General features: G+C 35.7%; 6 protein-coding genes and 1 non-coding gene across 12 annotated transcripts; 4 read left to right on the top strand and 3 right to left on the bottom strand.

The window, feature by feature from the left end:
• The first annotated feature begins 231 nt into the window (after nucleotides 1-231).
• On the top strand, nucleotides 232-8,918 carry LOC110632778 (uncharacterized). 3 transcript variants are annotated; one of them, XM_058136666.1, is made up of 18 exons: nucleotides 232-631; nucleotides 1,438-1,677; nucleotides 2,220-2,283; nucleotides 2,370-2,499; nucleotides 2,592-2,736; nucleotides 3,202-3,444; nucleotides 3,538-3,622; nucleotides 4,125-4,227; nucleotides 4,498-4,623; nucleotides 4,718-4,831; nucleotides 5,902-6,020; nucleotides 6,149-6,230; nucleotides 6,352-6,444; nucleotides 6,558-6,647; nucleotides 6,817-6,936; nucleotides 7,054-7,145; nucleotides 7,440-7,497; nucleotides 8,648-8,918. In XM_058136666.1, the coding sequence occupies exons 1-18, from the start codon at nucleotides 454-456 to the stop codon at nucleotides 8,723-8,725; spliced, it is 2,160 nt and encodes a 719-aa protein (XP_057992649.1). In that variant the 5' UTR covers nucleotides 232-453; the 3' UTR covers nucleotides 8,726-8,918. The 3 variants fall into 3 exon arrangements, with proteins under 3 accessions (XP_057992649.1, XP_057992651.1, XP_057992650.1); XM_058136668.1 differs by lacking the exon at nucleotides 2,220-2,283 and having other exon boundaries at nucleotides 2,456-2,499; XM_058136667.1 differs by lacking the exon at nucleotides 7,440-7,497.
• Nucleotides 8,919-9,675: 757 nt separating this feature from the next.
• On the bottom strand, nucleotides 9,676-10,774 carry LOC110632780 (early light-induced protein 1, chloroplastic). The gene is made up of 3 exons (XM_021781108.2): nucleotides 10,401-10,774; nucleotides 10,236-10,313; nucleotides 9,676-10,093 (listed from the first exon to the last, which is right to left on the bottom strand). Exons 1-3 carry the CDS (start codon nucleotides 10,548-10,550, stop codon nucleotides 9,749-9,751), a joined length of 573 nt encoding a protein of 190 aa, XP_021636800.2. The 5' UTR covers nucleotides 10,551-10,774; the 3' UTR covers nucleotides 9,676-9,748.
• A 1,577-nt stretch (nucleotides 10,775-12,351) lies between these two features.
• LOC110632779 (perakine reductase) lies at nucleotides 12,352-14,484 on the bottom strand. The gene is made up of 7 exons (XM_021781107.2): nucleotides 14,327-14,484; nucleotides 13,986-14,156; nucleotides 13,626-13,832; nucleotides 13,339-13,511; nucleotides 13,156-13,252; nucleotides 12,848-13,004; nucleotides 12,352-12,671 (listed from the first exon to the last, which is right to left on the bottom strand). Exons 1-7 carry the CDS (start codon nucleotides 14,381-14,383, stop codon nucleotides 12,487-12,489), a joined length of 1,047 nt encoding a protein of 348 aa, XP_021636799.2. The 5' UTR covers nucleotides 14,384-14,484; the 3' UTR covers nucleotides 12,352-12,486.
• A 276-nt stretch (nucleotides 14,485-14,760) lies between these two features.
• Nucleotides 14,761-18,229, top strand: LOC110632744 (transmembrane emp24 domain-containing protein p24beta3-like). Its single transcript, XM_058136669.1, has 4 exons — nucleotides 14,761-15,127; nucleotides 17,070-17,256; nucleotides 17,477-17,584; nucleotides 17,952-18,229. The coding sequence occupies exons 2-4, from the start codon at nucleotides 17,154-17,156 to the stop codon at nucleotides 18,083-18,085; spliced, it is 345 nt and encodes a 114-aa protein (XP_057992652.1). The 5' UTR covers nucleotides 14,761-15,127; nucleotides 17,070-17,153; the 3' UTR covers nucleotides 18,086-18,229.
• A 528-nt stretch (nucleotides 18,230-18,757) lies between these two features.
• TRNAE-UUC (transfer RNA glutamic acid (anticodon UUC)) lies at nucleotides 18,758-18,829 on the top strand. The gene has a single exon. It is a non-coding gene; the product is annotated as a tRNA-Glu (tRNA).
• Nucleotides 18,830-19,713: 884 nt separating this feature from the next.
• Nucleotides 19,714-22,731, top strand: LOC110632785 (stem-specific protein TSJT1). 2 transcript variants are annotated; one of them, XM_058136530.1, is made up of 4 exons: nucleotides 19,714-20,080; nucleotides 21,305-21,545; nucleotides 21,630-21,750; nucleotides 21,841-22,241. In XM_058136530.1, the coding sequence occupies exons 1-4, from the start codon at nucleotides 19,881-19,883 to the stop codon at nucleotides 21,882-21,884; spliced, it is 606 nt and encodes a 201-aa protein (XP_057992513.1). In that variant the 5' UTR covers nucleotides 19,714-19,880; the 3' UTR covers nucleotides 21,885-22,241. The 2 variants fall into 2 exon arrangements, with proteins under 2 accessions (XP_057992513.1, XP_021636806.1); XM_021781114.2 differs by lacking the exon at nucleotides 21,841-22,241 and adding an exon at nucleotides 22,280-22,731 and having other exon boundaries at nucleotides 19,721-20,080.
• A 1,145-nt stretch (nucleotides 22,732-23,876) lies between these two features.
• Nucleotides 23,877-26,845, bottom strand: LOC110632786 (uncharacterized). 3 transcript variants are annotated; one of them, XR_002490697.2, is made up of 5 exons: nucleotides 25,939-26,845; nucleotides 25,753-25,834; nucleotides 25,125-25,175; nucleotides 24,796-24,874; nucleotides 23,877-24,576 (listed from the first exon to the last, which is right to left on the bottom strand). XR_002490697.2 is itself a non-coding variant. In XM_058137219.1 (5 exons), the coding sequence occupies exons 3-5, from the start codon at nucleotides 24,857-24,859 to the stop codon at nucleotides 24,033-24,035; spliced, it is 351 nt and encodes a 116-aa protein (XP_057993202.1). In that variant the 5' UTR covers nucleotides 24,860-24,874; nucleotides 25,125-25,175; nucleotides 25,753-26,845; the 3' UTR covers nucleotides 23,877-24,032. The 3 variants fall into 3 exon arrangements, 2 of the variants coding, with proteins under 2 accessions (XP_057993202.1, XP_021636807.2); XM_058137219.1 differs by having other exon boundaries at nucleotides 23,877-24,187; nucleotides 24,445-24,576; nucleotides 25,753-26,845; XM_021781115.2 differs by lacking the exons at nucleotides 25,125-25,175; nucleotides 25,753-25,834; nucleotides 25,939-26,845 and having other exon boundaries at nucleotides 23,877-24,187; nucleotides 24,445-24,576; nucleotides 24,796-25,106.
• Nucleotides 26,846-27,947: the final 1,102 nt, after the last annotated feature.

Below are 27,947 nucleotides of genomic sequence, written 5' to 3'. Positions count from 1 at the left end.
TATTACTTTTTAATATAATTCATTTTATATATAAATGACAAAAAAAAAAATTAATTTTTAATCCTTAATTTTATTTCTTAATTAAAGATCTATCGTTGGTAAAATTAAAAATAAAAATGCAATCTTTATTTTAAAAAAAGAATATCAAGGGAAATCAAAAAAAATACGAGGACAAATTGGTCAATTCGGGAACCTGATTGACGCACCATAATTGCTTTAGGGGCCCTCTGGTTTATCCGCAGTTCCAAACCTTCGTTTCTAAGCTCCATCTTTTCTTCCTTCATCACAAGCAGAGCGCGGTTTCCATTTGCATTATATCTCTAAACCCAAACAGATCCAAAACCGCAACTCTTTTCTATCTTTCTCTTTAATGCCAGTTCAGATCGCCTGACTCGGTCTCTAAGCACAGTTGAATCGGCCACTAAACAACCGACTCAAGAGCTTCGAATTCCAATGGGAGCAGTGCCTTCAACGCCGCAACGCCCGCAAGACACGGCGGAGTACCTAATTGGCTCATTTGTCGGCGAAAAATCTTTCCCTCTTGGTTCAGATTTCTGGCAGAAACTTCTCGAACTCCCTCTCAATCTCCGTTGGCCCACTGATCGTGTCCAGGAAGCCTGCCAGCTCTTTGGTCAGTTTTCCTTCAAAAATTTCTTTTTATCATCGATGAAACTATCTAATTATTGTAATACAATTATGCATTAAGCTGTTAGCTGTCGCACATTAGTCTAATTATTATTGGACTTTTTCGTAGTGTTCAGTGAGCCATTTCTGATCAATTAATTACGTCGATGTAGGAGAAACTAAACTCTTAAGCAGAATCTGATTTCAACTAATTAATTGGAATATCTAGTAACGTGTGTGGATAGCAACATTGTTGCGCTTCAGTTTATTCTATAGAATTGTGGTCCAAGAATGTTATCTCCTTTCTCAATTTCAAATTATTTTCTCACTTGATGATTATACTTTCTATGCGTTTGAGTAGTAATTAAGGCCACTGTTATTAATTATGATTATTCATTGAGCTTTCCAACTTGGTCATCCTTCCAATTTTGATTAGTAGCCAAGTCATTTGATTTTAGCTTAATTGTATTGTCGGAGTTGGTCAGTCTAACTTAATCTATAAGCTCCCATACCCTTTCTTAAATAACTTTAAACCTTAAACCCCAACAACGTTACACATTGTCATTAACTGTACTGTTATGCATGTCTACTGAATACTAACACTAAGAGAACATGCACTAATCATGGTTATTTGTTTTAATTATTTTTAGTATGGTTTCACTTCGTGATTGTCTGTCTACTGGATCTGTAATGGTCGCATTATATTTTTTGAATGTTGTTAATATATAATTCTCTGTCTGCTTATTCTCTTTTTAATTTTTTTGAACATGACTTTGACCATTTCTATGTTGTCTTGCATAATTCACTGTGCAGCACAAAACAACTGTTATACTAGGCATCTTGCGAAGATTTTGATTCACCTAGCACAATGTTTGCAAAATTCCATTTCAACTTCTGGTGCACCATCCCCAATTTATATGAAGGCGGTTAATGCAGTGTACATTTCATCTGTTTTCTTGAAGTACTTAATTGAAAATGTCCAGAACAACAACAGTGAGGACTTGTATCTGTCATTGGACGAAAGAGAACCAGTACCAGAGGGTTTCATAATAGGTATTTCACATTTGACATGCAGTTTATTTACTACTATTCGTAATCGTACATGCATCCTTACATGGTCACCAGTGAGGAAATTGAAGGCAATAATCTAGTGCTGGTCCTGCCAAAGTGGGGAATCCTGGGATTGGTTACATAGATTCCTAGCCTTAGCACTGGTGATGCTTATAACAATGATTTACTTGATTGTGGTAAAATGTTCTTATTTGTTGTTTGTTATTTGTCTTCCTTTTGGAGGTTGGGGAGCTTGGATGTTGATGTTTGGTGTAACTGTAAGAGTTTTCAAGCATAGCATAGGCAATGATCAAGGGTTTGACCTAGAATTGTGCTTGCATTTTCAGTGGGAATATTCTAGTTTGTTACCATGTTTATTTCTTTCTGTGTTCATTGAATCGTGAGATCTTGGTGGTTTGACTGTTAGAACTTATCCATCAGAGGAATCTTGATCGTTAACATTTTGTTTTGGGTATGTTCAAGTGTTTGTTTGATGGCTAGGCTTTCCAATATATATGTCTGAAATTTGGGATTTATTTGTGCAGATCTAAACATTGAGAATGTTGTCATGCTTAATGTGCTTAGCTTTATTGGTTCTGTAGATGTAAGGTACATAATTTATTTTTTTTTCCCCATCTTTCTTCTGTAACATTGATGTTCTTTATCATCCTAAATTGTGTTATTTTTGTCACAAGCACGAAAACATACCTCCTACATCAGGAGTTGCTTAACTTCATGCTTGTTGCAATGTCAACCCAACTTCTTTATGGCCTATCTCCAGGACTGACGGATATGAATCCTTTTATTGATGCAGCAATGGTTCAGGTTAGCAGATGAACTTTTTGGATTGTCTGTTGTTCTGATCTGAGGTTTCCAGACCTTGAAATCTTATTGTTAGTGAAGTGTATAATTTGCAGGAAAGTTCTTTGGTGAGTTTGGTTGTTCGCAGACTGCTACTCAATTATATAGTGCGACCTCGCATCCCATTGAACAGTACATCTTATCCTGTATTTTCTGAAGGGAGTCAGCCTGGGGTTTTGCAGAGAGTTGGTTCTGCAGCTGGTATATTGAATTGTTTTGGCTTGCTTGTTCACTTTGTTCAAATTGTGAAGTTTAGCAATACAAAACTCATATTAGTCATTTTACATATGAAAAAAGAAAAAGGTTTTGAAATAAATGGTGCTGTTTGCAATTTTCAAATGTTTAATTTCTTTTCTGAATTTTGATTAATATATGCACTACCTGACTGATTTTGAATTTTGTTCATATTTATACAAATATGACTCTTTGATGTTGAGTGTTATTGAGTATTGATTGAGTGGAGTTGCATCTATCTAGCTAAGAATGAGGCATCTATATGAATGTCATGTAATTTTTTCCTTGAACCGAAGTTGAGCATATGTCTCTCTGACATTTTCCCCATGCCTATCTCCTTCTGTTGCTAGCTTTCATGCACTATGTAGATGCTTCTTTGGGCAAAATTGTTAACTTCTTTGCTGTTATTAACATCGTATGTTTGACTTGCAGCAACTTTTGTATTCCTGCCATTCAATTATTTGGCCAGTTCAAATGGTGAAGCCAAAAGAAATACATTGGCAGACTGCAGTCTTCATGTCTTGCTCATACTTAATTATTATCATAAATGCATGGTGGGTGATGTGTCTGTAACAGACAGAAGTGATGACAGTGCTGCTTCAGATGCCAAAGCAAATACATATTTCTCTGACAATCCTTACTGCAAAGCATTAGAAAATGCAAGGGATATTGAATGTGAGATCCTCTTCTCTCTCTTACTAAATTGTTTCCTTAGAAATTTTTGTTGGCATGTTATATTTTGTTTCTATTAAAATGCCCTCTTTGCAGTTGATCGTGTAGATATTGAAGGGAACACACACAATGGGTCGCTTGTGCGATTGCCATTTGCATCTCTATTTGATACTCTTGGCGCGTAAGTATCTTCTTCTTCTTCTTATTTTGCTTTTTGAATTGAAGTATCATCTTTGTCTCCCCCCCAATATCAGTACTTCGTATAGTTTTGAGTTATAGGATGCTAGAATATATGCTTCTCTGTATCGTCATGGATCCTGGGATAAGTTGCATGTATGCTCCTTAGGCAACACCATTGAGAGGGACAGAACTTAACTAACACTTAGCTGGTCCACACACACACACACACACACACACACACACACACACACACACACGCACAGAGGAATTAGAAGAAATAAGTTGATTTATACTACCTGCATACTGTTCATGAGAGAGAGAGAGTGGAAGAAGTAAATTAATTAACATTTAGCTTCTTCTACTACTATATAGTTCCTTTTTTCTTGATCTCATAGCTATTAAACTTATTTCTTTTTCTTATTTTGTTGGTTGCCTCATTACAATGTTTTGAACTTTCTGTCCTCTGTCTCTCAGAATATTGCATAAAAGTTTTTCCTATGCAGGTGTTTGGGTGATGAAACTGCAGTCCTATTACTTTACACATTGGTGATTGGAAACTCTGACTTTTTGGAGTATGTTTTAGTGCGAACTGATTTGGATACATTGGTATGAAAAACCAACTTAATATTTCCCTGCTTTTCCTCTCTCTTTTTTCAAACTTTCATATTTAGATTAGCATGGAAAAGGATGCCTCTTTTGGAGGAGGCTGTTGAGGGAAGCTTAGTTAACTGTGGTTCTGTTTGATATGTAACTAACTGTAGAGATCAACAAAATTCTTAGATTTATTGATTTTATGGAACGTCTTAGTTACTTTTGCAATTGCTTTACTGAAGTGCAGCCTAATAATGACCTGTTTCTGTGGAATGAAACCTACAGCTGATGCCCATTCTAGAGACGCTATACAATGCTTCAAAGAGAACATCTAATCATATATACATCTTGTTGATTATACTTCTTATACTGAGTCAAGATTCTTCTTTTAACACAAGCATTCACAAGATGGTAAGGATAAACTCTGTTGTCAATAGTTAACCATATTTTCATGGATTATATTATTTTCTTATTCTTTTTTTTTTTTTTTCGCCAATTCTTCCAGATACTGCGTAGTGTTCCATGGTATCAAGAGCACCTTCTTCATCAGACATCTCTTGGTTCCCTAATGGTCATAATTCTTACAAGGACTGTGAAGTATAACCTATCTAAGCTGAGGGTACGGCTAAAATTATTTATCTTTGTCCAGGTTTTATAATTTATGGTAGTTCCACTCAAAATTGTCTTGTTTCAGTGCTATAACATTGAAAGATGATATTAACCTCATACAAAAAATTTGTAATCTCCATAACTTGTATAAACTGATTAAATCGGTATATTTGATGAGCATTTAATTCCTGTTTTCTTTCCCTTCCATCATTTCAATAGGGTCTTTTTTTGGTAATCGTAGGGCCATGTTCTAGGTCAATGTTGGCAGTTTTGAATTTTGAGTTACCCAGTGTGTTGGCATGGAGCCTTTAGAATAGCCGTTTCATGCAATTATGCTGAAGCCCAGGGCTGTATCTAAACAGTCTCTCCTAGGACCTTCTTTACTTGGTGTTCAGGGCTTTTATTTTCTTTTCCTTGGTGGTCTGTCCCTTGGTTAAAATTAGAACAGAGCCTGCCTCCATTGCCTGCCTCCTTTGCACTTACTAAAACAATGTCTTCCCTTTGGAATTTCTCACTCAACTAGCATTTGTTATGCAAGAAATAAAATAAATATGAAAGAATGTTAGAAATGCCTTCTATAAATTTTATGTTAGCTGCACTAGTTGTATGTTATGGAAAAAGGGCAGTTTTATTCATGTTGTGACAAAGTTTATTGTCATAACTTATTGCATGGACTAGCAAAATGTCAAAAGGTGATGGATAATTTTTCCTTAGCATGAGAATGAAGAGCAATAAATTAAAGGCGGAAAGGTGTCCATATAAGATTTTAGGAGGGTGGAGAGGGGGGTTCCCCACTTGCATTGCCGAAAACAAATCCCCTCGGCGGCTTTGGTATGCGGAGAAGGATTGAAGTTATCATACACAGAGTCCTGTATGTACCTGGCCTAACTTTTGATGATGAACCATTTTTCACACATAGGATCCACTCAGATGTTGATCTTGGAAACTTATATTTTGACATGATGGATGTTGATTATATTCTCATATAAAAAGTCCATGTATTACTTCAAATGTTAATTCTTGATAGGTATGTTCTAAAAATTTCCCTCATAGCCCTCTAAAATTTAAAATTTATGACAGGATCTCTATCTCCATACAACTTGTCTAGCGACTTTGGCAAACATGGCTCCTCAGGTCCACCGTTTGAGTGCATATGCGTCACAAAGACTAGTTGGCCTTTTCTACATGCTGTCTCGCAAGTATGTTACTCTGTTCAGCTTCTTTTTCTGTACTTTACCAATCATGATGACTTTGTCACTCTGTTGTTGCATTTCTCTTTCTAGCATTATCCTTGCACTGTTTATTCAAAGTGTTGTTGCATACTCAGGTACAACAAACTTGCAGAAAAGATAGATGATAAGATAGGAAAGAATGGCTCAGTTCAAGAAGGCAGCCTTGCTGAAGATATGGTAGTCATTTTGATCTTTTTATGTGATGTGATTTGGCATTATCACAGTAGTTATAATATGCTACTTGGATGTACCTTTATGTTCTTTCCTGTTAAATTTACTGAATTATTTTTTGTCACAGTCTGCTGAGTTGCATATTTACACTGACTTCCTGAGAATTGTCCTTGAAATATTAAATGCAATCTTGACTTATGCCCTGCCACGCAATCCTGAGGTATCATGTCATTGGTAGATTCAGCATAGATTATGTTTGTTTTCCTCATAATCTCAAAATCATGTAAAATATTTTTATGTTTCCAACATTTTTTATTTTATGTTTTGTGGCAGGTTGTTTATGCTATAATGCACAGGCAGGAACTTTTTCATCCATTCAAGAATCACCCACGCTTCAATGAATTGATTGAAAATATTTACATGGTATGTCCTTTTTTTTCAAAAAAATTTTGTTGCATCTCCTTTTCTAGTGGATTTGTTCAGGCATAACTGTAGGTGATATTGTTATGCCTGTTTTTTAGCTTTTTCAATAACTCAGTAATGCAATTTGTGTCTGATTGTGTTTTATCTATGACACTTGTGAAACTTATAGGTTTTAGATTTCTTTAATAGTCGCATGGATGCACATACAAAAGATGGGGAATGGTCCGTAGAGAAAGTCCTCCAGCTTGTAATTATTAATTGTCGATCATGGCGAGGTGAAGGAATGAAGGTGAAAGCAAATAATTTTGGAAATTAGCAGTTTTGCCCAACTTCAGAATTTGGATGTATTATCTTTAGGAATTACTTTTGCCATTTTTTTGAAATTTAGATGATTTTATTTGGGCAGATGTTTACTCAATTACATTTCTCATACGAACAAGAGAGTCATCCAGAGGAGTTCTTCACTCCATATATTTGGCGGCTGGCTTTGACCCACTGGTAAATTTTCCTGCACCTCCTTGCCTTCCCAATTTCCCCTCCACCCCACCACACCCCCACGCCACCCCACCACACCCCCACGCGAGAGTTCCCCGAACAAAAGGGAAAAAAGATTAGAAAGGAGAAAGCAAAATTCAGATGTTGTGTGCTTATGAGTCAACTTTTTTTAGTTGTGGTCTGCTTGTTTCCCTATATGCTTGTTGGCAATAATTGTTGGGATTACTATTTTGCATGCTATGTGTTGTTCCTAATACATCACTAATGCCCGTGTTTTGCTGTGTGCTTGTTCTTCAGTGGATTCAGCTTTAATCCCGGTACCATAAATTTATTTCCTGTTGACTTGTCAGGGGAAGTAAGTATCTAGATCTACTTTATAATCTTTGAAAGTTAGAATTTTTGATGTTGTATTTAACTTTTTGTTGCATTGCCACAACTTGCATAATGACCTCAGTTTCAGTCATAGAACTGCCATAAAAAGGATGTGATTCATTTTGTTCTTGTGGAAGCAGCAAATGTGCCCTTCTTTTATTTTTCTTTTGGAATTGCTGTTGCATCATATGCCCAAATTTGTGCTGGACTTTTGGATTGCATTAACAAAATAATTGGCTGGATGTGGCTCCCAGTTCTTTTAAATACTTTATTTTACCAATCACTTGAAAACTAGCTTGAATTTATTGAAAGAACGAACTTAACTGTGTGAAATCAACACCTGCTTTCAGCAACAAAAATTATGAGATCTTGGCAGGTGCTTGGTGAAACTGTATAAGATATCAGATGGAGCAGTTGGGATACCTAATTATTGAATTAGGTGTCAAACAGAAAAGGGACCTTTTTTGGATAACCCTGATTCAGGAACGATGATAGTTATTTCTATGATGATAGTTATTTCTAGTCTCATAGTGAAGGATACAGCAGGAAATTATCATTTTTCTGGTCAAGTGATTTTAATTTTCTTTTTGGTGGAGTAATTCCTCTGACCTACTCGTAGACCATGTTGCTATTTCAGGTACTTGTACTAAATTTTCCTCTGGTACTTGACTAAGGAAATTTAAAATACCAAAAATCTAAGAATATTAACTGATAGGCAAATGCGGAAGAAATTTTAGGGCTTTGTGCAATGAACTAAAATTTCTTAAGCAACTAATGAAATATGGGTTGCTAAAAGACTAGAGCTGCCTGCCTGCCTAGTATAGGCCACCGGAAATAACTGGGATGGTTTTGTGTGTGCTGAGACATCTGTTTACTTGTGTAACTGGTTTTCATTGGGGAATCCATTACTAGGCAGGTGTATAGCCAAGTGGTCGTTGTTTGCACCAGTAGAATTCCATATTGTTATTATTGTTATTTTAGCTTCCTGGAAATGGTTTGAGTTGTGACCCCATAATCCGATCCTGGAATTACTTCAGAAATTAAGCAAACCTCAGTAATTTTGTTTTTTCTTCTTCGGCAAGTTGTCACTTGCGTGGAATGTTATCTCTTTACAGTGAGTTATTTTGCTGCAGAAACTAAATGATTATGGTGGGAAGTTTGACAAGCATCAAAATGGACAGCTGGATCAGCATGTGCAGCTTGACGTGTAGCGGGTGAAGTGCAACGTATTCCGCCACAGATATGTTCATAGTTGACTGTTTTGTAAATACGTGGATAAGTGTATTCGTCCCATTCTTTCCTGTTTATATGCTTGCAAAATTGTGGAGTCTACCAAAAAAAGAAAAGAAAAAAAAAAAAGATTTTACATCACAATGTAATGAATATGAGTGGGATTCCAGTTTACAGATTCTATTTCTTTTGCCTAGGCAGGCACGGCTCTTCTTTAGCTTGTTAGATTAAATGGTGCAGGTTCAACCGTTGATGATGCAAAAATGGATTGATTTGTTTCTCAACTATTGTTAGAGAAACAAATTAGCTTTGGGCATTGCACTTTCGTACTGTGCCTATGGAGAATGTAAATAATTCCCAGTTAATATTTTATGAGTTTTGAAATTGAACCTCGTAATTATTTTGTTGAAAACTTTTTATCTATACTACAACATAATATTTTTTACGTTTGTAATTAATAAAAAAATTTAAATATTATTATTTGAAGTAGAATTTTTCATCAATTTAAATGATTTTTTATTATAGCTAATTTGTTTCCTTAGTCAGCTCAGCCGTTTATCAAATTAATTTACTTGGTCTATTTTAAAAATTTTACAACGTAAATTGTTTCAATTAAAAATGCAGTGCAACAATTACTCGATGAGCTTATTCGAAATTTAATTAGAATTAAATAATTAAAAAAAATCAGCGCAATTAAAGTGGTATATATTTTTTTTTCGTCTAAGCAATTAGAGTGGTTATAACAAATAGTAACGAAGTGGTTTGAGATTAGCTAGACTAATTCATTCCCACTTCATTTTACATAAGATTTATGATTTTATAGAATAATTTAGTAATTTAGATGTCAATATTATATCCAACAAGTAGGAGAAGTATAATCTTTACAAAATTTTAATTAATTCGATTTTATTAATCATTGAAAAAAAAAAAGAAAAAAAAAACTTACACTAGTTGATTTGATATTACTACGGTACATGCGTACAATACAAACGTTCGCAATTATATCATATAAGAGCCCCACCTTTAACATATTCTGTGAGGGCCAACGCAACCAAACCCAACATAGCAAATCTCCCATTCCACAGCTCCGCGTCGGATGTCATGAATCCATCTGATTTTGACTCTACGCTTACCCCTTTAAACAAGGGGATTAGAGACGCGAGAGAGAGCACGACACTTGTTCCTACAAACCATGTGACTCCACCGTTGGATATCTGGGCAAACAGATCGTGGCCCTTGGATAACTCCACTGCCATTGCAGCAACAAAGCCAATCATGGCCAGCCTACCGTTAATCCTCTCTGGAGCTGGCCCACTGAATGCCAACACGTCCGAGAACTTCGTACTCACCTGCTCCTCAGTTTGGAAATTGAACTATCACTTTCACTTTCACTTTCCATAATCTTCTCTATTTAATCAATTACAATAAAACAAAAAAGAAAGGAAAGAAATTGATTGTGGGGTATGTCCACTCAATTCACCTAACAGTTACCTTTAGAGCAGGGGGGGTGGCTACAGATTCCGGTTGTGTTTGCCGCTTCTTTTGATTTTCCTGCAACTTTTCATCTCCCTGCAACGGAGTTTAGATAACATATGAGGCGGTTGATTCCTTTCTAACCATTTTCACAGAAACAAAGTGTAAAGCCTTTAAACTTACCTCTGCCATGCATTTCACGGAAGTATTGATCCTGTAGGTGCTTCTTCGCAGTTGTGGGTTTGGAAGAAAGTGGCTCACTCTGGCTCGATTAGAAATGCGAAGTATGGGATTGGCCAGGACGACGGCTTGCATTGCTGTTGCTCCGGCCATATTTTACAACGAATTGTACACACCACTCAATTTGGAACGGCTGATGAGAAGTGACCTAAACAATCTTGATGATGTAGGTATATATAGCCCAAGAGGACAAACGGAGTAGAGGATATTTTTTATCCACGTCATCTACATCTATTTCAAGAATGCTATAGGGACACATGGGTTTGAATGTCAGTGCGTACTCATTTATGGAAGTTGGTGACGTGGCTAGTTGCTGATCCACCAGTTTATCTCCAAGTGCAGTTCTAGGTTCTTCATCTCATGACTTTTTACTCATCGATCTCAAATTTTGCCACGATTTTACCACATGAATTTGACACGTCTAGACTCCAGAGACGTCAACAGTAACAAATTTCATAATAATTAATCTACTTTTTATTTTCCAGGCGCAAGCAAATGGAATGATCAACTTGATTTGTGGCACTGCAGTGTCCACACGATGCTGATATCACTACAGTCTACATTAAGCCTCTTTAGACTAGCTTCACAACATTGCCTTGGAAAAATTGTATTGATTTTTCTAAGTGGGGAATCTCTTTTTTAAGTTGAATGGATAAATTTTGGTAATTGTTTTTTAATTTATTTAATTATAATATTATAATTTTTTAATTTAAAAATGTAATATTAAATTTTATTAATTTTTAAATTTTATTAATAAAAATTAATTTTTTAGTTAGATATTGATTTAGGTAATTTTAATATAGAGTTTAGTTAATATTTTTTTTTCTCCTTTAAATTATATTTAAATTAAATTAATTTTTTTTCTATAGACAGAATAATTTTTCATGAACAAAGAGAATAATTTTATACTTTACATAAAAAAAGAGAAATATTGACTAAGCGTCATATAAAAACTATTCATATCAATTTCTGATTGAAAAATCAGTAATTAAAAATCAGATAAATTTTATTGTATAAAATTTAAAAGTTTAAAAAATTTTATTTCATATTTTAAAGTTAAAGAATTATAATATTATAACTATATAAGTTAAGAAATAATTATTAAAATTTATTCAAATTGTGTGCATATTTATTTTCTATAAAAAAATTGAGTAAATTAATCTATGTGTGTTTTTGACAAAAAAAACTCAAAACGAATCATTTATTAATAAATTAATTATTTAAAATTTTACATTAATTATAAATAATATATTTAAATTTATAAAATTAACACATGTTAATAAAGAAGGTATGTTTTCTTATTTACCTTCAAGAAAAAATTACATGCCGCCATTCCCTGAAAATGGTGTAATCCTTTGGACCGTAGAATGCCAGATACCTTTGCTAACTGAACTTTTTTCTCTCGAGGAAGCTGCTGAAGGCCTGAAAGTGGGGGAGTACTTAATTTTATTGCAATACTTGAATATCAAGTTATGCCCTCTTCAGCGTAAACTAATTATAATTTTCATCCTTTTTTTTTTTTTTTGCAATTATAGTAAGTACATTTTTTTTATAAATGGATTCAAAGCGCTGTATCCTTTGATGTAGATTCTGCGCATACACACACTGCCTGTTAGTAAAATTTCAGGTTTCATTTGGGAGTGGTGGATTACATGTTCCTGAGGGTCCTCTTATGAATTTATGAGGAATCAATCAAATTTTGAAGTTCACAGATGGGGGAAATGGGTTTCAGGATAGTTAAAAAAAAAAGGGCTCTCTTATGGTAACGTTGATTGATAACCTAATCATATAGGAAGATTAAATTACTACATTCTTGCACAACCATATATTCGTTCCATTTCTCAGCATGAGATTGACGACTTTCCCCCTGAAAGCTTTTACAGCACCACCTAAATTTAGAATATAATGTTGGCATAACAACCAAATTATAAGTATTCTTTATTACAATACAAATAAGATACTCCTGTTTTATTTATCACATAGATAGACAGGAAGCAATTCTTGTTCTTTTGCCCGAAAATTATACATTTTAGCTTATAATTTTAGGCGGAGTGTTTGCAATCCTCCAGTTATATTTAGCTAATACCGGCATTTCTCTTGAGCCACTAACTTCATTAATGTGCACGGCATCTGAAATTTCTTTTAAATCCTCTTCTGCAAGCTTTACTGTCAAGGATCCAATATTATTATCAAGGTTCTTAACTTTGGTTGTTCCTGCATAATTTCAACAATTGCAAAAATTTTGGTTACTACAAATCTTTAATCATGCTTAAAACTATTGCATTTATCAAGTTTCTTACTGCCAAGTGTTCCTATGGTTTCATGCATTTTGAATGATGAGGACACCCTGGATATCAAATAACTAAGCAAAAGAGTTCAGCCTTTCATACCAGGAATTGGGACTATGTCATTCCCTTGATGGAGAAGCCACGACAGAGCTAACTGAGGAGGGGTGCAGCCATGCTTTGCAGCCAAGTTCGCAAGTCGGGTATATAGGACTTTGTTCTTCTCTATATTCTCTTGTTTGAATCTTGGATGTGCCTGTGCCTGGGACATAACAACACATTTGTGAGACGAAAATTCCAAAATTAAAATTTTATTTCGTTCTTAATTCCATAAATTGGGATAGACGTTGCAATGCAGAAAATAATTTTTTATAAACAAAGTTTGATATAGAAATTTAGTTGAAGTTGCATACCACGACATTCTCACTGGGTAAGCTTTCCACGACTGCCTTCCCAGCAAAAAACCCAATACCAAGAGGACTATACGCTACTATCCCAATACCAAGTTCTCTGTGAATATATAGGTAACAAAAATAGTGAGATGAGCAAGTTTTCATTTCAAAATTCAAGAACAGTGGAACTAGATGTGAACTTACCGGCAAAGGGGAATTATCTCATCTTCAATATCACGAGTCCACAGAGAATACTCCATCTGTAGGGCAGTGATGGGATGAATTGCATGGGCTCTCCTTATTGTGTCTGGACTTGCTTCTGATAAACCAATGTACTTTATCTTTCCTTCATCTACCAGCTTCTTAAGCTCTCCCATCTGCCTCGCCAATGTTGGTTCCAGAAACAAAGCACAAATTTCAAAGGCAATCAACTACATAAGAAATGGAAGGAAAATAAAGACTCGAATTAAGAAATATGTGTTGATATTTACAGTATCCTCTATTGGCACTGAAGTATCCACACGGTGCTGATAATACAGATCAATGTAGTCAACGTCAAGTCGTTTGAGACTAGCTTCACAGCATTTCCTAACATATTCAGGGCTGCCCTTAACCTCAAATTGCAGAGCATCCTCTGACGCCACGAACCCAAATTTTGTCGCCAATTGAACTTTTTCGCGAGGAAGCTGCTTCAGGGCCTAAAAACATATGAAACATTCACCCTTCATTTCTTGAGCAATAAAAACAGAGACTTTCTTGATTTCTTTAAACCCAATTGAAGAAAAACATGTCCACCGAGTTGGACCAGATACTTCACACAGATATTAGTAGAAAAGTATAATTAAGAATACCTTGCCAAGCATAATCTCATTATCATGTCTTTGACCATAGATATCGGCTGTATCAAAGAAGGTGACACCTCTAGAAAAAGCCTGCTTTATGACAGAACAGCCATCTTCATGGGAGAGAGGAGCATTCAGCAGTCCAGAAAGTCCAGCGCATCCTAATCCCAGCTTAGAAACCTGCAGCAAAAGAAAAAAGACAGTATTAATTAAGGGGTTCCTCAATTAACTATAATCTAGGGAAGACATAATTTCCAAGGACAAAAATCAATTCATCAGAACAGCAGGGCAGCATCATAATAATAATCATAACCATAATCATACTTTATATGTAAAGCTAAGAGACTTGCCTCCGGTCCATGTTTCCCAAGTTTCACTCTTGGAATTTGATACTGTTGCTCTTCCATTTTCAAGCTAAGTTAGGGCTTCGCCTTGCAGATTCTCGATTTCACTTCAATAGTAACACAAATTGATATGGTGGGTACCCTCCAACTTTAATAAATTTATTATTAATATTCCCTACAAAATTATTTTTTATTATTTTTCTTATATAAAATGAGAAAAAAAAAAGGGTCCAAACCACAAGTGTCTGTCATAGTTGATTACCTTATAAGATAAGCAATGATTTGTGGCTATGATCAATATTTAACCTAAACATCAATAAATTTCTGACAAAGATAATCCGTTAAAAAAAAATATTTTCTGACAACGCTAAGCAATGACTGGCTCCAAGAGAAGCCAAACGGCATCGTCTAATGTTAAGACACTAAAACGGGCCTCTGTTGTCCTAAGACCAATAAAAAACGACGTAGCATATTTGTTAGGAGATGAGGATGTTCTCTTTCACGAAGACGGGAGCTTTATGTGCTGTGCTTAGCTTCTGTTTTTCGATCTCTTGAAAATCCGGGGGAAAAGAAATCATACAAAAATAAGAATTCAGAAAGAGAGCGTTGGAGAGAAGGCAGACCTACGTAGTGACAGCTCTTTTATTTACCTTAATTGGCCGCATTTCTTCTCTCTCCGTCACTGTAAACGAAGTCGAATGCGTCTACGAGTACGTCCTCTACGAAGGCGACACCGTTTCTGGGAACTTTGTGGTGGTTGATCACGACGTTTTCTGGAGCTCTGATCATCCCGGCATCGATCTCACCGTAAGTCAACATCCTCCCTCTAGCTTCCTTTTCTTTCATTCAGATCCGTGATTAGTTTCGTTTTTCTGGATCACTCTCAGATAAACTTGTTTGGTTTCTCTTTCATTTTTCTTAATTTTTTTTCCTATTTCAAGTTCCACATGGGTTTTAAATTTTTTATTCTTGTTTACCTTATTGACTGGGTAAAGGATGGGGAAATGGGGTTGTTCTGGGTGAGGTGTGTTGGTTTTCAATAATATTTAGGTCAACGAAAGGAAATTAATCGTTTTATGGTTCCTTCTGGTAATTTGGTCGAATACATTTTCGCTTCATTTTCAGAAAGCTGGGTCAATAAAAATTAAACTAAATAAAGTCCTTCATTGCTTGGAATACTAGGAAAAGTATTTTATCTGGGTCTGTAGAGCATTAAAATTGGCCGTGCAATGTAAACAGTGTATCTATCTTATCAAACTTACTTGTTTTCTGAACTTGGGTTTGTGTCTATAACTCTATTGTATGTGTTAGCCACTGATGAGCTTTGCCGGAAAGATTTGAGTAAATACAGATGGGTCGAGTGGCTCCGTGTACAAGTGAAATTGTGAATGAATTACTAGTTTTCTGAACTTGGGTTTGTGTCTAAAACTCTATTGTATGTGTTAGCCAATGACGAGCTTTGCCGGAAAGATTTGAGTAAAGATGGGTCGAATGGCTACGTGTACAAGTGAAATTGTGAATGAAAAAAATTACTAGATATAGCATCTCGGGTAGATAGCTGTTATTAAAAAAATCAATAAGCTTAGCCTATCCTGCACGAAAGATTTGATAAGATAAAAACCCAAGGTGGAGTCAAAATGAATGAAAGATACTGTTATTTTGTGACTTGAATCTTGGATATATTTTTTTATAGACCTGAATTGTGACCCAACTCGGAAAATTTGGTGCTGCGACCTTATTGGATAAAAAAAGTGAGATTTGTGGTGGCAGCGGAGGTCGCAGGCCAAGGGGCACGAGCCCGGGCCCGAAGCCCACTACTGATTTTCTTGGGGGTGAGAGGGCAACGGACCAGTATAAATATTATAATATTCTACCCTATGTGGAAGAGATATTCAGAAACACACTTGGGGTTAGGGTTTGAGAGTTCTAATTGATTGTATCTTGCTCTTTTCATCATAATTAAATTTTTTTCTCTTTGTCTTGCCCGTGGATGTAGACCTTACAGTTGAACCACGTTAAATTGTTATTCTTCTTTTTCTTTTCAATACTGTGTAATTGTGCGATTTGCGTGTGTGCCTTAAATTTGCGTACTTGTTATAATAGATACAAATATTGAAGAGATGGTATTCTTGAATAAGAGTTCAACTATAATTTGAGTTAAATGTCTCTCTTATCAACTTTTCTTACTTCCCCTTTTCTTTTATTGAGGTTAACTGCACGCACATCTATGGATAGAATCAGGATATCAACATGCAAATCATGTGTAGTATGATTTAGATGCAGGAAAAGTGGAAAATATATTGAGACTATCAAGATATCCGTGTGTCAAGGGGAGGGGTGGTAGAGGGAATGCTTGTAATTTTTTTTTTTATCTTGAATTGGTAGCCTAAAGTTCTAATGAATTGCATATGAATGATGGTCGGATATAATTGAATTGTAATAACTTATTAGTTGTCTTGTATGCTAAAAATAAAAGTTTCATCAGTGTTCATGCTTGTGTGTGCCCAGGTATAGTTAGATTAGTGATGATGCGGTAGTTTAGATATTACTATTATTCATGCAATGAATCCTTTTAGGGTCTGCAACTTGTTCTGTGTTTTCATTGATCTGTCCTGCTTTTTAATTAGCAGGGCACAAATATAAACTTGTGTTGACTTGTTATGAACTGATACCAGATGCTAGGATTACCTGTGGCAAGGCGGCATTGCTTTAATTTATTACGTCTTCATCTTGATTTGCTGTCATGCAGGTGACATCTCCTGCAGATAATGTGGTTCACTCTGTGAAGGGGACATCTGGGGACAAGTTTGAATTTAAGGCCCCAAGAAGTGGAATGTACAAATTCTGTTTTCACAATCCCTACTCAACATCAGAGACTGTCTCTTTCTGTGTTCACGTTGGTCATATCCCCAAGGAGCATGATCTTGCTAAAGATGGTTTGTACAATTCTCTATCATCAGCATATTCTTGTATTCTACACCCATCTCTATATGCTCTCACTTTATCAACTACTACAAAAGTTGCCATAGAACACTTTTTCTTATGAAACTTATTGCTTATTGAAGCCAAATGGTTAAAATAACATATTTATGGCCATTGGCACTAGGGATTTTTCTTCTGCTGTCCTTTTGATGTTTGCATGATTGTTTCTTGCAGAGCATTTAAATCCCATTAATGTTAAAATTGCTGAGCTGAGAGAGGCATTGGAATCTGTTACAGCAGAGCAAAAGTACTTAAAAGCACGTGATGCTCGACATCGCCGTAGTAAGTCTCTCTTTGTGAATTTCCCTTTTTCATGCATTAAGGCTATAATTGTGAACAATTTCCAGTTAATTCTTTGTTTTTTTTTTTTTTTTTTTTTTTTTTTGTGGGTTGGGAAGGGCGGGCGCTGAATTAAGGCGATATTTATGAACAATTTCGACAAGACATGCTCTTCTAAAGGGATTCGTCATAGGCAATGGATTTTGATAATGGTGTGTTTGACGCTTTTCAGAGTAATTTCTTTTTTTCCCGGGTATAACTACCTGATACAAATTGGCTGAATTTGCTTCATACGTATCTTTTAATGTTCCAAACAATATCAGTTTTGCAACATATTGCTGATTTAAGATATTATTTGTTTCTTCTGCAGCCACTGAGAGTACACGAAAGCGTGTTATAGGCTACACAGTGGCAGAGTACATATTGTTGGCAATTGTAAGTGTACTGCAGGTCGTAAATATCCGTCGCCTATTCAGCAAATCAGTTGCATACAACCGAGTGTGAGCCACCTTACTGTTTAGGCTGAATTTACAAGAGAGAAATGCTGTCATGCACTTTAAAATAGTGATCTGCTGGTTTATACTGTTCAATTTTTTTGTACTTCAAGTTTCAACCACAATGCAAAAGATTAGTGCAAGTTTCATGGGCTTTGAGCTGTTTGCCCCATCACACCCGAAGGGATAATTCTGAGGAGAAACTACGGCCTTCGCTCAAATATTTACAAACTGAAATCATAAAAATTGATAAATTTAGTTTAATAAAAAAAAAAAAAAAGCTAACAGTTCCATTAATTGTATCCTAATCACTTCTATCTGAAAGAAGGTAAATCGTTATGTTATTTAATTGTAAAAAAAGTGTGCAGGATTCTTACATTAGAAAAATATGAAATAAAATGATAATATTAGATTAGTTATTTTAAATTTATATAAAATAATTTAATTATTTATATAAATTTAAATTAAATTATAATTTGATTAACAGATTTTGGGGAATATCTATTAGCTTTAAATCACTAAATAAAAGGAAAAAAAAAAATTGAAAGTTTTGATCGCCAGGGACACTGTAATTCCAAGGCCTGCCGACGGCTCACCCCAATCTCTCTGTTGGCGTCTTAGAATTCGCCATTGTACTGTTAATATGGTTTATTAAATTTTGTTTGCAGCCGTTGTCCAAGATTCCGTTGTCGTCCAGCGGTTAGGATATCTGGCTTTCACCCAGGAGACCCGGGTTCGATTCCCGGCAACGGAAATTTGTTTCTTTTCCTTCTTGGTTAGTACCGTATTTAATGGGTGATTACATTTATTTATTTATGTATTCAACTACATAATTTTAATTAATATCGAAAAACATAAATTATTATTGTATTTACCAACCCTTTGCCACTCCATCAGTGTCTTGCGCGTCAAGCTCGAACATATCTTTTGTTCTATTATAACTTACTGAATTATTAATTTTCCAAAAAATTAAAAATAATTGAGCCTAAACTATATCATAATAACGAATATTATATAATAGATTCCTTGTAGATAAGCGGTAATGGGTTTGTACCCATAGATTGAAAAATCCTGTGATCGTTTAATTTGAAAAGCAATTATAGCCCACAGGAAAAATAAATCAGTGTCTCTCACATCCCATCCATTGACATATTCTTTTACGTGCTTCATAAATATTAAGAAAAATCACTACATTGAGAATATGATTTTTTTTAAAGGAAAATATGAAGAAGAAATATCAAAAACTTGGGCCAACCACGTTGTCAATTAAAAGTTAAAACTAAGTATTGAAAGCACATTCCTATGTGATAAAAATTATATTTATACGCTTAAATTACTCTTAACTTATAAAATTAGGCCAATTCATATTGAAGAGGTTCACTATAAAATAAAATATTTTTAATAGAGATTTTTTCTCTATTAAATGTATGCATAATATTATTCATATAAATAAAATCATTGGCATGATGGAATTTATTAATGTGAATGGTGATATATGTAAAAAATAAAGTTATTAAAAAAATATATGATATATTCACATTAAAATTTTATTTTAAAATTTTAAATTAAAAGAAATAAATTATTTTTTTTAACTATTTATCAATAAATAAATATAAAAAAATTACATAATTATCGCAAGAAGATTAGCAGAAAGCAATCGGTGCGAATTTGTAAAAACTGAAAGGCCAATATTGGAAGTAAAAATTAAAGTGCCCGAAACCTCGTATAACTACCTCAAACTTCCCTCGTCTCTCTGGTTTTACGGATACCAGAATACCAATTATTTACAAAACAATCACCGGAAAATGTTGGCAATCTTTGACAAAACGGTGGCCAAGTGCCCGGAGGCGCTGCAGAGCCCGCTTTCGGGTTCTAATTCGGCGCTAAAAGATGGGTTTTTGGCCAAGCATTTTGGCTCTGTCCACTCCGGTTCTGTTACTGTCAATCTTGGCTCTGCTGGCGTTATTGCTTATTCCCTTGACAAGCAAAACCCTCTCCTTCCTAGGTAACTTTTCTTCTTTCTCTCTGGTTTCTTTTTTGCCCTAAACAACGATAACCATGCTTTTTTATTATTTTTTTATTTTTGGCGGTTGATCTTATATTGATCGCTTGGCTGCTGTTTGTGATTTGGGCTTTTGGGGTGTCTGGTCCTGAGGAAATGACAAGAGTTGGAAGTTGAGAATCACTCATTTGATATAACTTCTGATAACTCTCATTGTAGGTCAAATTTACTTTCTAATGATCAAGGGTATGTTAGATTTCCTTTTTTTTTTTTTTTGAAAAAAAGAAGCATCCTTCTTGTGATCGTTTGCCGGCAATAATTGCTTATATGTTTGAATGGTTTTGTTATGATCTGGGCCTATTTGTTTCCTGAAAATTCCAGTCTTATCGATCATTTCCATAGATCTGTTTTATTATTATTTTTTTTCATGTATCACCATCATTTTTAAAATCATACGAAAGAGTTGCAGGCTGGCTACAGTTTTGAGTTCCTACTTTGGTTGAGACTTGTGCCAATGAATATGTATATTTTAAAAGTTTTCGTTGATGATAAAGGTCTCTTAGAGTTGTCGATTGGTTCATTCATTGTCATTATTATTATCTAATCATTGGTTTTTGGTGATTTGGCTATACTTTTGGTGATTTGGCTATACTGAGGCATATAATCTTAGTTTAAAGATTTCCTCTTGTATGTAGTTCCAACTTCCATTGGGAAAATAATAATTATTTCATGGTTCTAATATAAACAAAAGACAGATCTAATCTAGTCCAGAGGCTATTCCGTCATTTCATGCAATTTCTGTTTTTGGAAGTTTTAGATGTTTCATTTATTTATTGGAGTGATCCCATTTGTGTTTTGAATATCATTTGCAATGTTCTTCCTCAAAATCAAATAGTCAATATATCCCATATATGGGATCATTTTTTTGGTATTATTTTAGTCTCTGCATTATCTTTTCTATGTAGATTAGTATTGTTGGCTAATTTTTATGAGTTTCTGTACCATAAAAGATAGCAGGCTTATCTCTTGTTGAAAGTTAAGAAATCAGGTTGTATGTGCCTCTGCCTGTAATCCAATCTTTTGCAGGAAACTGAAGAGCCAAATCCACTTTTTTTTTTTTTTTTTTTTTTTTTTTTTTATGGTTCTGATTTATTCTGAATAAAATCTTTAGTTTTTTCTGTACCATTTGTATGTAACTTTGTTATTTATCTCCTTCTCCCTTGCTAGATTATTTGCAGTTGTAGACGACATTTTCTGCTTGTTCCAAGGGAACATTGAGAATGTTGCAGTTCTTAAGCAGCAATATGGCTTAAATAAAACAGCAAATGAGGTGATCATTGTTATTGAAGCTTACAGAACCCTCCGAGATCGAGGACCTTATCCTGCTGATCAGGTTGTCCGAGATATACAAGGGAAATATGCTTTTATTCTATATGATAGCACTTCAAATGCCACATTTATAGCTGCTGTAAGTAAAGCCTTATGCTTATGTTGTTGATTTGTATCTCATCAGTTGCTTGAATCAATGTTAACTTTTTTTCCTTTGATGCAGGATGCTGATGGGAGCGTACCCTTTTTCTGGGGAGCTGATTCTGAAGAAAATCTTGTACTTTCAGATGATGTTCAGATTTTGCAGCAGGCCTGTGGGAAATCATTTGCTCCATTTCCTAAAGGTGACTTTTTTTTTTGTCACATTGGAAAAGCAAAGGTGACATTTTTTTTCTAATCATAGTTGGACCAATTGCCTTTTGTGTGATTTATAGAAATCTCTTTCTTGGTACCCGTTTTGAAACCTATGCGAGTGTAGCCAAGAAAATACAAAATAAAGACCGAAGGAGACACATGGGTAAGGGTTGCAATCTACTTCAAGTTGGTCAGGGATAAGTGAAAATTGAAAACCCAGAAATGGGGGTTATTTACATGCACTAAAATTTTCAACACAATATATGTACTGTGTATCCTTTTATACATATTCATTTTGCATGTAAGATTTTGGGTTGAAAGTTAGGTCTTGTTCGTATTGGATTATCTCATGACAATCCCTTTTTATCTGTTGTCTAGTGTATTTACCTTTCCGTGCTATAATCCCATGAACTTTTAGATGGTTATTTAAGCTGCAAAGAAGGAATTCGCAAGTGCAGGATAGATGATGATCTGTAAATATTAGATTGCTCAATCTATCCGTTTCTGTTGTTACCTTAGGATGCTTCTGTACAACTACTGGAGGCTTGAGGAGCTTTGAGCACCCTCTGAATGAGTTGAAGCCAGTTCCAAGAGTGGACAGTTCAGGTCAGATATGTGGTGCAACTTTCAAGGTGGATGCAGAGACTAAGAAAGAAGGTGGCATGCCCAGAGTTGGGAGTGCTTATGACTGGTCCTCAAGCTACTAAGGAGCTTTAAAGTTTTCTGAACGGGGCTCTGGTTATTAACGGTTCTTCTGTTGGTTTTGCAATATCTTTTTCTGATCTTATATTCTGATCTTTGATGATTTTACTGCAAAAGTATACCACCTTATATTGTTGCTACTTGTTAGCATTTCCCAAAAACAAGATAGCAATTTACAGTTCTGTAAATGTTGCTTACTGTCCAGCTAAGTCCAAACTTGTATGGGGCATAACATAAAATAAGATTTACCGTGCATATAGTTTCTGATACATGGTTGTGTTTGCATTTAATTTGTTGTTTTTTATTTTAGCTCTTATTTTGGCATGTTGGAGAGAGAGAGAGAGAGAGAGAGAGACAAGAGGAAAGAGGGAGGGGGGGGGGGGGGGGGGGGGGGGGGTGTTGTGTGTGTGTGTGCTTGGGGGTATGTAGGGGTTATTTGAAGGGAGAAAGCTGCTGTTGAACCCGGGAACAGCCTTCAATAAACTCCTACAAGTATGGTTGGATGCGCCCCTCTTTTGTCTTATTAGCTCATGTAACGCAAAAATTAGGTTCCCTCTAACCCAAGCATATTTGAGTAGTTGGATTCAGAAATGAAGCGTACACGGCATGACAAAGAAGCTCATGGGCGCTTACCGACAAAAACCGTGTTCGTAGTCTCAGCGCAAGCATCACAGCAATGAAGGTGCCTCTGAAGCGAGTATACCTACAGAAATATGATGTTCCCCGGTTGCAGAGCGATGATAAGACATCATTGTTTAATTTTATGGAATGAAGAGAATCTTGCCACGTCATAGACAATTGAAGACGTTATTTCTCGAAGTGGTTATTGCTGTGTTCCGTGTGGTGGAAAGTCGGCTCTACTGGGCACTCTTAACGGCAGGCTTGATGAGTTTTCAAAGGCTTGGCTGTATTGAATAGTCTTTTTATTAAGGATAGGAATGCAGCCCATGTAGGATTAAGCAGTGAGTTTGCCTAGGAGTGAGGGTTATTTCAGAGTGTTTTTAGGCAGTACCGGATTAAAATTTTTTTGTGCCAGTTCCCTCTAAAGGCTGCACGGTTTCTATAATTACAATACGAATCGGGCAAGTGTTTTAAATAGAGGGGTCAGAGGTGGCTTGGGAGTTGGGATTGTCCAGGGGCACTAGATAACCGACAGGATCTTTCCAACATTTGATTGCAGTACGTCTCTAACGCCTGCTTACTTCCTTGAGTTGTCCAGGACCACAGCACTTAGAGATGCATCTTTCCAACGCCATTTTCATACGTAAGCTTGAATTTGAGCAGCAAGTTGGTTAATCTACTTACATCTTGCAGTGTTTACGGAATAGTGACCCCAAAAAGGTTCCAACATAGCAAAGCACGAGCAAGAGAAGCTATAACCAATTTTCTCTGCTTCTAAGATATATAAAAAAAAAATTCTAAGATTTCTCGTGAAACTTTATATCAAAAATACACAGCATGATACACAGCATGGCAAGAATATCACCTATACATCTTATAGCAAGTCCATTAAAGAGTTGGGATAAATGTAAAGCTCAAACAAGGACAGTTAATACCCTTGCTTTGCCTCTTAACTATCAGAAACAGCAAATATATTTTCCTCCGAACATGTACTAGTAGAAACAGGAAAAGAAAACTTTCTAATATTTTGCCCTTCGGTGTTCTGTATATCTGCTGGTCCTTTGCGTCCACAATCCCCCCTGGTGTAATCTGAAATGCGTGTTTCTGTCAAGAAAAATTGCAATTTAAATCTTGATTGGGAAATTAAATTACTGCATTATAATTGGTGGTTTGTATTAGGATAAGAGACTAAGCACTGGTTCATTTTGGATTTTACATCATCCGCAATCTTATCATGATTTAATGCTTTTACCACTTTCTTAATCCGTCAACGGAAAAGTAATCAAGCCAATCAGTGTAAAAGCAAAAATAACGACTAAGGATATCGCTTCTGCCTCAGGCAGATTTGGAGCGTCAAGCACCTCGCAGATGCGTTGTCCACCTTTGCCTTTCCTGAACATCGACCTGATTGTGGCCACATGAGCAAGCACATGGCCTCCTGCTGGTTTTTTTTGGATCTGATATGAACACTCCTCCACCTGGGTCAGCAATAACTGCAACCAACAACTGAACTATTTAATCAAAATGCCTCTGAAAAACACATCAGAATAGTTTGGAGCTGTCCTGGCAGAACTCAAGGTGAGCATGTGTGCTGTTATACCAACACGCTGTGCAGACATGTTAGAGCAAAAATATATAGTCATATAAAGAATACAACATTAACAATGGAGTCAAAGTTTTCCGTGCATGAGATTGTCTTAGGTCAAGGGTACCTTGATTAGTCATGTAGACTGCAACATGGAATTCCTCAGCTGTCTTTGTCAATCTGGAGAGCATTTGTGCTCATTTTTGCTGTAAAAGACAACTGACTTTTGACTCCAGTCATTGGAAAAAATAAACAGATAGAATGGTCTTAAGCATAATTGAAAAAGTCAGTGAAATTCAAACTTATACAAGTGAGTGAGTTACTTTAACCTAAAAAAAAAAAAAAAAAGAAAATTGAGATGATAGTAATCAGATGGCTCCAAAACTTCCAGAATTTGAATTGAAAATTATTATGCCTTCTTTGTGTGCATCATCAAACCACTACAGGTGTAGATACCTGCATCTAGAAGCTTCTTTATATCTCCTGCATTGATTCCTTGAGCGATCACTGCAAAAAGAAGAATACGTTATAAAGTACAAACAAACAGAGCAATTAAACATCAATATGGTTCAAAGTTTCCAGATAACCTAGTGAAATACGCTAAGGAGAAACCAATTCATCATTTGCAATAGCGATTAAGCTGAATCTCAACCAAGGGAAAAAAAAAAGGGACAAAAGCCTAGAGAAAGCAAGAGTTATATCCGCAACTCTTACAGCTCAAAATCAACAAGCCAGGAAAATAGCATGCGTCATTTTATTGGAATCAGGGGAATCATCCAACATTTTTTCTTAGACAATTATTTCTCACTTAATATGTGATAGAAAGGCACAAAAATCCAGTGCGGAAGAATGCCAACTGACAAAAGTTGCTGCTCAAAATTTTGCATTGAAATAGCAAAAGTTCTTGTTGCGATTTTGTTGCGATTTTGCTATTTCCGCTCGCATATCTAAGGGAACTCGTTTTCACCAAATGAACCGAGCAAAGCACTCAAAATTTTCCGTACGGAACGAAAATTGACTTAAGTAGGAGAAAACAGTACCAAAAAAAGGCAAATAAATCAAGAACGAAAATTTTGTTTCTTACACTTGTCAATAGCTTCGAAAAGTCTTTTTCTTCATCGATGTCTTCTCGTTCCACAAGTTGTAACTGGTTTTGCTCTTCGGCTCTAAAAAACATCAGAAATGGAGATTTTGGAAAATGATTAGGTTTCTGATCACCGCTATAACACGATATTGGCCGGATGAAAGAAAAGACACTGCGAAAACTCACTTGAGAGCAGCTATCCTCTTTGATTCCGGTAAAGAAAATCTCCACTTTCAAGCAAAGAAAATTTAGGTGTTTGTTTAGATAGAGAGAGGGAGAGAGATTTTTAAAATTTAAATGTCAAGTAGGAATGAACGATTTTTTTTTTTTTTTTTTTGTCTGACGATGAATTTCATTTCAAAAAATCAACAAGGCATAAACCCCAGTACAAACATATGTTGGAAAACAGGGTTTAAATGCAAGGATACGTAATGAAGAGCTTTTTGCGCTAGAAAGCATACAAAAGGGAAGGAAACTAACTGAAGGTTAGAAGCCAATTCCTGTATATCGTGAACAATATTAGGGATGATTATTGGACATTGGCGATTTAGAATAGCATTAATCAACACTTGACAGTCTCCTTCAAAGATGATTCTTGTGTATCCTCTAGTAATTGTAAGCTGAAGCGCATCCCTGCAAGCTAAACTCTCTAGAATAACGGGATCATCTATACTTGGATACAAATGAGTAGCCCAATTCAAAGTCCTTTCTCTGTGATCCCTAATAATAACTGCACAAACTCCTTTCTTTTGATTGATATCAACAACAGCATCAAAGTTGGCTTTCAACACATTAGATGGTGGAGGTGTCCATTGTTGGAGACACGAAGATGGTTGTTGAACTATAGCTTGAATGAAGGAGTCTTGAAAGGCTAAAGCAGAATTGATGACCACATAAGTATCTTGGACCTGACCCTTAAAGAGCAAAGCATTTCTACACTTCCAAATACTCAAACTCAAGAAGGCTGCTAGCTGCACAAGATCAACTTCCGAAGGGGCAAAAGCTAAGGGCTGAGTAAAGAGCTTCCCAACAGTCTAAAGCAGAATGGCCTTGTAGCCAAGATGATCGGACTCTAAGGGATGAGTTAAACCAAATAGCCTCCGCCCTGGGACATTCGAAAAATAAGTGCTTGATTGTTTCCCTTTTAACGCATATTAGACAATCTGGAGCAACATTGGATAGTCTTTTATTGACTAGATCACTGGATGGTAATCGTCCCCTAAGAAGACTCCAAAGGAAAATCGAGATCTTACTTGGTAAAGGGATTTTCCAAATCTTTTTCCATATCATCTCATTTCGAGTTGCAAAAATAGGACCTGGCCCCGCTCCAGAACTAATCTCAGCATGGTGAATCATTCAAGCAATGTGGCATCCTGATTTAACTGAGTAGACCCCATTCTTGTCAAAATGCCAAATCAATTGTTCTTGTCTAAACATGCCTACTGGAATAGAAAGAATGTTTTGAACTTCTTCTTCCACAAAATTCTGCTTCTATGTCCCAATGGTTAGAAGCCGAATCAATAAGCTGAGACACCAAAGTAACTTCTGTATTGTGGTTCAACTTAACTTGTGGAATTGAGGGAAAACTCTTAGGAATCCATCTCTCAAATTTGCAAAGGATTGACTGCCTATTACCCATTTGCCACCTCGCTCCTCTATTCATAATCTCTCTTCCCCAGAGGATACTTCTCTAACCCCAAGATGGGTGGCTGCCTTCCTGAGCCTGTAAAAAAGAGGTGGAGGGAAAATATCTTCCTTTCAAAAGTCTAGAGATTAACGCATTAGGATTTGATAGAATGCGCCAACCATGTTTAGCTAAAAGAGCCATATTAAAGCTTTCCAAATCTTTGAAGCCCAAACCACTTTTACTCTTCGGATCACACATAGCTTACCAGGAAATCCAGTGTAGTTTTCTCTCATCCTTCTTCTTCCGTTAGATGGCGTGAATTTATAATGCAGGAATCGAAATTGGCGGGGTTTTTTAAATAGAATTTAAGCATCCGCTTAGGCAATCCATTCACTATAAGAAATGTTAAAAATAACTACGAATCTTACTTATCATAGAATTTCGTTGGTAATTTATCGATGATTTACCGATACTTTACCGACAAAAAAGAGAAATAAAATTTAAATTAAATTTTACTGACTAAATTACCGACGAACACTTTAACGATGATGTAATTTCGTAGGTAAAA

Source organism: Hevea brasiliensis, chromosome 15 (genome assembly GCF_030052815.1).
Source record: "Hevea brasiliensis isolate MT/VB/25A 57/8 chromosome 15, ASM3005281v1, whole genome shotgun sequence".
Classification (NCBI taxonomy): Eukaryota; Viridiplantae; Streptophyta; class Magnoliopsida; order Malpighiales; family Euphorbiaceae; genus Hevea; species Hevea brasiliensis.
This window is presented reverse-complemented; position numbering and strand designations above follow the sequence as displayed.

Coding starts and splice junctions, on each gene's coding strand:
- LOC110632778 (XM_058136666.1), top strand. CDS start 454: ATGGGAGCAGTGCCTTCAACGCCGCAACGCCCGCAAGACACGGCGGAG. Junction 4,624..4,717: donor ACACAAGCATTCACAAGATG/GTAAGGATAAAC, acceptor CAATTCTTCCAG/ATACTGCGTAGTGTTCCATG. Junction 6,648..6,816: donor TGATTGAAAATATTTACATG/GTATGTCCTTTT, acceptor TGAAACTTATAG/GTTTTAGATTTCTTTAATAG.
- LOC110632744 (XM_058136669.1), top strand. CDS start 17,154: ATGTACAAATTCTGTTTTCACAATCCCTACTCAACATCAGAGACTGTC. Junction 17,257..17,476: donor GCATGATCTTGCTAAAGATG/GTTTGTACAATT, acceptor TGTTTCTTGCAG/AGCATTTAAATCCCATTAAT. Junction 17,585..17,951: donor TGATGCTCGACATCGCCGTA/GTAAGTCTCTCT, acceptor TTTCTTCTGCAG/CCACTGAGAGTACACGAAAG.
- LOC110632780 (XM_021781108.2), bottom strand. CDS start 10,550: ATGGCCGGAGCAACAGCAATGCAAGCCGTCGTCCTGGCCAATCCCATA. Junction 10,314..10,400: donor CCGTGAAATGCATGGCAGAG/GTAAGTTTAAAG, acceptor ACTCCGTTGCAG/GGAGATGAAAAGTTGCAGGA. Junction 10,094..10,235: donor CCACCCCCCCTGCTCTAAAG/GTAACTGTTAGG, acceptor ACTGAGGAGCAG/GTGAGTACGAAGTTCTCGGA.
- LOC110632779 (XM_021781107.2), bottom strand. CDS start 14,383: ATGGAAGAGCAACAGTATCAAATTCCAAGAGTGAAACTTGGGAAACAT. Junction 13,512..13,625: donor CAGTGCCAATAGAGGATACT/GTAAATATCAAC, acceptor TTGGCGAGGCAG/ATGGGAGAGCTTAAGAAGCT. Junction 13,253..13,338: donor GAGATAATTCCCCTTTGCCG/GTAAGTTCACAT, acceptor ATATATTCACAG/AGAACTTGGTATTGGGATAG.
- LOC110632785 (XM_021781114.2), top strand. CDS start 19,881: ATGTTGGCAATCTTTGACAAAACGGTGGCCAAGTGCCCGGAGGCGCTG. Junction 20,081..21,304: donor CAAAACCCTCTCCTTCCTAG/GTAACTTTTCTT, acceptor CTCCCTTGCTAG/ATTATTTGCAGTTGTAGACG. Junction 21,751..22,279: donor ATTTGCTCCATTTCCTAAAG/GTGACTTTTTTT, acceptor TTGTTACCTTAG/GATGCTTCTGTACAACTACT.
- LOC110632786 (XM_058137219.1), bottom strand. CDS start 24,859: ATGCTCTCCAGATTGACAAAGACAGCTGAGGAATTCCATGTTGCAGTC. Junction 24,577..24,795: donor AGTCTACATGACTAATCAAG/GTACCCTTGACC, acceptor TGTTGGTTGCAG/TTATTGCTGACCCAGGTGGA. Junction 24,188..24,444: donor GTGGACAACGCATCTGCGAG/GTGCTTGACGCT, acceptor TTTTCTTGACAG/AAACACGCATTTCAGATTAC.